Source organism: Podarcis pityusensis (genome assembly GCF_964106645.2).
Source record: "Podarcis pityusensis genome assembly, chromosome: 10".
Classification (NCBI taxonomy): domain Eukaryota; kingdom Metazoa; phylum Chordata; class Lepidosauria; order Squamata; family Lacertidae; genus Podarcis; species Podarcis pityusensis.
In genome coordinates, this window is record NC_138035.1 from 68,783,548 (window position 1) to 68,790,435 (window position 6,888).

A 6,888-nucleotide genomic window follows, 5' to 3' on the forward strand; every position below is an offset into this window, starting at 1 on the left:
AAAAACCGCCCGCTCAAGAGCTTATTCTTCCCATATCTTTATTTTATTTCTATGCCACTTTTTTCTTCCAGGGAGCTCAAGGCGGTGTCCATGCTTCTCTTCCCCGCTTCATCCTCACAACCCTGTGAGCCGCCACCTCCCTCATGGGAGCTGAGTGGGAAAGGAGCCGCAAGGGTAGGGAAGCCCTGAGAAAACGCAAAATTTATTATTAGTGTTATAATCCCACCCTGGTCCTTCCTGTGTATCATAAAACACGAGCAGAGATTGTGGTGCGGCGGGGCAGCGGATTTTAGTTTTCGCTTCCGTGGGGCTTCCGTGTTATTGGATCGAGGGGCCTCTTCTGCTGCCGCGGAGGTTGCTTCCCAAATTCAGCAAAAGGGAGAGAGTCTCCGCTTCAGAAGAGGCTTAATTCCGAATTTCTCTCCCGCTGGCTTGCAACCATGCATGCCCCGCTTGCTCTGTGCTTCCGGCAGCCGAGCGGGCGGTACTAAAATAAATGGTAAAATAATTGAACGGTACTCGCGCTACTAAAATAAATAGGACTTATGGACTCTCTCCTTATTGGTCCGCCGCCGCCAAGCCCTTTTGTCACGTGACCCGCCCCTCCCTCCCCCCCCGCCGCGGGAGCGTTCCCTCCGGTCTCCTAGCAACGGCGATGGACCGCGAAGCGGAGGGTCGCGCTTACCTGGCGCAGCACAAAATCCCGGAGCTTTTGCACAACCTGAGCGCCTTGCTGCTCTACCACCGGCCAGGTAAGCCCGCCTCACCCTGGCCATGCCAGACGCCAAACCTCTTGTCCCCCTCAGGTAAATATGGTGCCTGGAGGGAGGACAGGATTCATAGCTGTCAACTTTTCCTTTTTCTTGCGAGGAATCTTATTAGGAATAACGGAATTTCCCTTAAAAAAAAAAGGGAAACGTTGACAGTTATGGGCAGTATTTGACCCACCCACCCAAAGAATCATTATACACAATAATTCCTTTTGGTACAGTTGCTTTTAAATGGATCTTCTTGTTAGGTGCCCATATAAATATAGGTTTTATTATTATTATTATTATTATTATTTGTTGTTGTTGTTTGTTTGGTGTTGTTAATAATATTTACTCCCCTCTCGGCTTGGCACCCTGTGTAGGGGACCCATCTGTGCTGCTCCAAATTGGGTGCTCCTTCCTACTACCAATAGCCACAGCTCACTTGGTCCTGACTGCCATGTGACACGGATAATTTTGCCACAGGTGCAAATGTAAGAACAGGGCCGGCCTGCCAGTGAGGCAAGGTGAGGCGACTGCCTCAGGGGAAAAGGATCCACTCAGGCAGCAGATCCTGGATGTTAAGTCTTTCTTCCCTGCTTGTTCCCAATGAAGATCTTCGCTCACCCATTTTTCCTGGGGGGGGGGGGTCCGTATGTGAGAATGTGTGGCGGGGGTGCCAATTCAGTCCTCTAACCCAGCAGCACTTAGTTGGTGGAGAAGTTAGTAAAGGTAAAGGGACCCCTGACCATTAGATCCAGTCGTGACTGACTCTGGGGTTGCGGTGTTCATCTCGCTTTATTGGCCGAGGGAGCCGGCGTACAGCTTCTGGGTCTTGTGGCCAGCATGACTAAGCCGCTTCTGGCGAACCAGAGCAGCGCACAGAAACACCATTTACCTTCCCGCCGGAGTGGTACCTATTTATCTACTTGCACTTTGATGTGCTTTTGAACTGCTAGGTTGGCAGGAGCAGGGACCAAGCAACGGGAGCTCACCCCATCGCGGGGATTCAAACCACCGACCTTCTGATTGGCAAGTCCTAAGCTCTGTGCTTTAACCCGCGTCCCGTTAGTAAAAGAAGTTAGTAGGGAGGATTAAAGTGCAGAGAACATGTGGAATTGAGGTCTGGTTGCCAAGCCCCTCACAATGTTCACGGGCTGACATGTGTTTTAGGGGCAAGGACCTGTAGATGAGAGCTCATGCATATTTCCTGTGAAGACAGAACTGTGTCGGAAGAAACTTCAGTGATGCTACAGAAGTCGATAGGAAAACCCTCTTTCACAAATGGAACTTTGTCATTGCCGGCATCCGCGGTTAAATAGCTTACCGTGAACAAGCAGTTTGCTAGCACACACCGTCCAGTTGCCACTCTCACCTTTCTCGTGATGCTTGGCTTTTTCCGTGCCTCCAAACATGGAATCATGGTCTGTTTCTCCCAACCCACAACATGGTCATGAAAACCATTGCCAATTATGATTAAATACAGTAAGTGCTTCAGTTCCCAGGAAAAGTGCAACTTAATGAGCCAATGATGCCCAGCTGCCTCTGAACAATAGTAGAAACATTCCCAACAACAGTTTGGCTACGACAAATTGTCATTTGGGTTCTCCTCTTCCAGAACTACCTAGTGGCCATTCAACCTGGACCTTACTGGCAAGCTTTGGTACCTGAATTTGCTTGTTTTCCTCTTCCAACCCCATACCTGTTTCTTTTTGTATCCTAGTCTGAAAGTCTGGAGATAAGGCCTGCATCTTTTTTTAACCTTTGCACAATGCCTAGAAAACATTAGACGTTTTAGTGAGAATATCTACCAGGACACGTTGAAGTGGGAATGTATGTGTGTTTTTTATCTTACAGACAGACCAAGAGAGTTTTTGATAAAGACACTGGAAAAGATAAAGTATGCAAAAATGACTTCTACGGACTTTCCTTATCTTATGGACGAGTCAAACGTGGATGCAATGTTTGAAATGCTAGACGTTGCAGGCCAAGGTTACATAACCATACCACAGTACAAAGGAGGTTAGCGGCCCTTCATTTTTTTTTAGTGAACATTTCATTTCATATACTGTAGGTCAGCCACGCCCAACAGGTAGATTGTGAGCTAGATCAGTGGACGTCTGCGGTAGATAAGTGGCTCCCTTCAAAGAAGCTCAACACCTTTGCTCCCATAAAAGTCAACAACATGCACCCCCAAAAAATGGGTCTTCCTCCTCCCTAAAAAAAGCTCAACAACCTGACCCATCACTGCAAGTTTTTAACTCTGTGAGTAGATCACCACCCCTGCTGTAGGTTATTATGGCCACATGTGGCAAGTTTAGGCATGAGAAAAACAGCTTCAAGATTATTCTCAGCCTAATCTTTACAGAAATTTAGTGAGTAAAACAACAAATCCTTTAGATTTATATTAAGTAAATTTCTACTGTTTGTTAGTTGTTCCTGATGTTGATAAAAGGAAACAAGTAACATTTGGGAGCAATGTTCTGTAAAAAAAACTCAGTACAGTAAAGCGTACTGGGTTCTTCTTCAGCAGCCATCTCTCCTTTCTCACCCACCCATCATAAACCAGCCTTGTTTTTAGATACTGGATATGAGAAGATAGGGGTATCTCTTTGCTATATGGAGATAACGGCATGCGAGTTATGCTGTACTATATGTGTTTGAATGTCAGATCTGCCTAATCTATGATCTGACCTCATTCAGCCTTCCATCTAATGGAGGGTTCATAAGATCCCCTTCATTTAGATAAACCCAGTATAATGTGATTCTCATTACTTTATGCAGCGGTAGGGGAGGATATGTGCATGTACAGGTTTCTTGCGGGGTTGAGGTTTTTGTCCCATCCACATCTGATTAGTTAAGGTCTAAGCAGAACTGAAGATGGAAAAGAATGCACTGACTATAAGAGTTATGTATGCTTCAGCAGCCATTTCTCTAAGCATCTTTCATCTCCTCTCCCATATTTTAGCACTTGAATCTTTGGGATTAAGTATCCAGGATGAAATTTATAAAGAAACTGACATTATGACAGCAGAGGAATTCAGGGGAAAAGTGTAAGTTGAACTTGAATGTTGCACAACTGCTTAATTTTTTTAATTATAGATTTTTCTATTGCTCCTGCCATACTGGGCTAGATTGACCAATATGGACCTGACTTGTTTCCCTACATTTACCATCCTCGTGTATCTGCCCACTTCGAAATGTTTGTAATGTCTGAATAGGGCTTAAACGTATAAAATCTAATGGACGTAGGCCAAGAGATTGAAGCTTTATAATGGTAAGAAGTTCAATCTTATTGTGCTCGGATGCTTAATCAATTAGTGCTTGCAGACTTTGGAACCATCGGCAACTAAAACTACTCTGCCAATCTTGCTGTTTTTCTCTGGGTTGGTCAACATTTTTAAAATATCCAGTTAGCCCTTCCTCCAAGATTATTATTGGAATATGTATGGACTTGGGGTTTGTGGAGTGTTAGGGGAGTAGTACCTCTGACAGGGAACATACCATGCTCCTTCTGGGGTACTTTGTCCACCTTTGGTACCCACACTGCACTCAGCTCTCATCTGTGGCTCCTAGAAGCTGTCTGCATGCGACAGCCGCCACACCCCCGAGAACAGCTAAGCAAGGTGAGGGTAGACTATGAGTTAGCGACTTACTCTGCATGTGGAGACAGACTCTGGCAGATTGAGAGGACAAGACCAATAGTGGGTCCAACGGTTAAGAAGGCTGTTTCTGCACATACTGTAGAGCGGGGGTCAGCAAACTTTTTCAGCAGAGGGCCAGTCCACTATCCCTGACACCTTGTGGGGGGCCAGACTATATTTTGAAAAAAAAATATGAACAAATTCCTATGTCCCACAAATAACCCAGAGATGCATTTTAAATAAAAGGGCACATTTTACTCATGTAAAAACACGCTGATTCCTGGACCGTCTGCGGGCCAGATTGAGAAGGCGATTGGGCCGGATCTGGCCTCCGGGCCTTAGTTTGCCTACCCATGCTGTAGAGGGAAGTGAGAGACAGATAGGGCTCCTCAGTCTGGGAAGATAGCCCATCTAGGTGCAGGAAAACTGATCCTAAACCTCCACTGCTTTGTGGGATATCTTGTGGGAGAAGAAAAGGCTAAGGAGCAAACCATACACAGTTGGATGGTCCCTAAGGCAGTTGGATGGCGTCTTGTACACCTCCTTCCAGCAACTCCTTGTTTCCTTTGGACCACATAAGCAAGGTGTTGTCGTGTGGGCGGCCAGGACCTCCATGCACACTGCTCAGGCTTGCGCCCCAGGGAGGTCACTTCAGTGCTGCTAACACAGAGGTATGACTTCACCCCCCGAGGCACACTCCATTGTCTCTCAAGACAGATAGATGCCAACTACAACTTCTCAATTTTCCCTGCTACAGCTTTTGGGAACACAAACTAGCCAGTTAGCATTATTTCTCTCACTTATTTCAGTGAGAGTTAAGTGAATGCTCAAATCTCTCCCACATAAATTTATGGCATTTGAAGGCAATTAACTTTAAAGAAAACTTGCCATGTTTACTGTGGAAAAATTAGGAAAGTGTGAGCTGTGATAGAAATAAGTGGCATTAACAAACGCAGAGGAAAGATTCTTTGAAGAAGATTCGGTACTCAAAATAAAATGACCACAATCCAGAACAGATTTAGCATGCAATGATGTTGAGTAAACAAAATACATGCAGGAAATTTCTCTGTTCAATGTAATTAAGACATGCTTCTCAGCCTCATACTGTATATTGTGAACAGTGAATGGTACGCCCATTATACATTCTAATTGTTGCTTTTTGTTTTCCCACAGGATGAAAAAATTTGCTGAAATGTGGGAAGCATTTTAATCTTCAGTGTTCTGATCTAAAGCTGCTTGACTTCATATTTTACTTTTGAGAAACTAGTATTTCTATTATATATAGTTGACTTTTCCTGGTGCAATAACAACTACACCAACACTATAGCAATTCTAGAATTTGGCTTGTCAAATAAATACTGGGCTCATTATAGCCAAAATTAAGCAGTTTTAGTCCCTTTACTGCATTGGGGGGAGGCTTTATAAATATTTATTGCCCCAAACTCTCTCCTTCATGAAGGCTTCATGATACCTATTGTTTATATTTACCTCTCACTACCTACAAGATGCAAGGTATATTATGTAGATCAGTAAATAGATTATGGGTGTCACTCTTATGGGCCATTTCTAAACCAGATGGAAAAGAATTACACATTTCCTTGCCACATTGTGAAGTTGCTCTAGCTTGAACAAAAAGGAACAGGATGAAAAATGATTGCCCCTTGCCTGTTTAGAGAATAGGCATGGGGCAAACATTTTTCAGAGTTTGCCTTTATCCATTTTAAAAGCAGAAACCTTGGTTTTTACAAAATGAGAAAATTCCTTCCAGTAGCACCTTAGAGATCAACTAAGGTGACCTGAAGGTATCTGAAGAAGTGTGCATGCACACAAAAGCTTATACCAGTAACAAACTTAGTTGGTCTCTAAGGTGCTACTTAAAAAGCATCTTAAAAAGTGGAGCATCTTAAAAAGTAGAGACATCATCTTGCCAACAAAAGTCCGTATAGTAAAAGCTATGGTTTTCCCAGGTGTGATGTATGGAAGTGAAAGCTGGGCCATAAAGGCTGATTGCCGAAGAATTGATGCTTTTGAATTATGGTACTGGAGGAGACTCTTGAGAGTCCCATGGACTGCAAGAAAATCAAACCTCTCCATTCTGAAGGAAATCAGCCCTGAGTGCTCACTGGAAGGACAGATCGTGAAGCTGAGGCTCCAAGACTTTGGCCACCTCATGAGAAGAGAAGACTCCCTGGAAAAGACCCTGATGTTGGGAAAGGAGAAGGGGACGACAGAGGACGAGATGGTTGGATAGTGTTCTCGAAGCTACCAGCATGAGTTTGTCCAAACTGCGGGAGGCAGTGGAAGACAGAAGTGTGCCTGGCGTGCTCTGGTCCATGGGGTCACGAAGAGTCGGACACGACTAAACAACAACAAAGGTGCTACTGGAAAGAATTTTTTAATTTTGTTTCAACTATGGCAGACCAATACGGCTACCTACCTGTATCTTGGTTTTTACAGTACAGTGGTACCTCGGGTTACATACGCTTCAGGTTACA

General features: G+C 44.5%; 1 protein-coding gene across 1 annotated transcript; it reads left to right on the plus strand.

The window, feature by feature from the left end:
* Positions 1 to 600: 600 nt before the first annotated feature.
* On the plus strand, positions 601 to 5,776 carry EFCAB10 (EF-hand calcium binding domain 10). Its single transcript, XM_080971144.1, has 4 exons — positions 601 to 752; positions 2,607 to 2,771; positions 3,718 to 3,802; positions 5,567 to 5,776. The coding sequence occupies exons 1-4, from the start codon at positions 656 to 658 to the stop codon at positions 5,601 to 5,603; spliced, it is 384 nt and encodes a 127-aa protein (XP_080827270.1). The 5' UTR covers positions 601 to 655; the 3' UTR covers positions 5,604 to 5,776.
* Positions 5,777 to 6,888: the final 1,112 nt, after the last annotated feature.

What these genes read in the sequence shown, in the direction of transcription:
- EFCAB10 (XM_080971144.1), top strand. Translation starts at nt 656, where the DNA reads ATGGACCGCGAAGCGGAGGGTCGCGCTTACCTGGCGCAGCACAAAATC. An exon ending in CATACCACAGTACAAAGGAG is followed by an intron (nt 2,772 to 3,717) that starts GTTAGCGGCCCT and finishes CCCATATTTTAG; the next exon opens with CACTTGAATCTTTGGGATTA. An exon ending in GAGGAATTCAGGGGAAAAGT is followed by an intron (nt 3,803 to 5,566) that starts GTAAGTTGAACT and finishes GTTTTCCCACAG; the next exon opens with GATGAAAAAATTTGCTGAAA.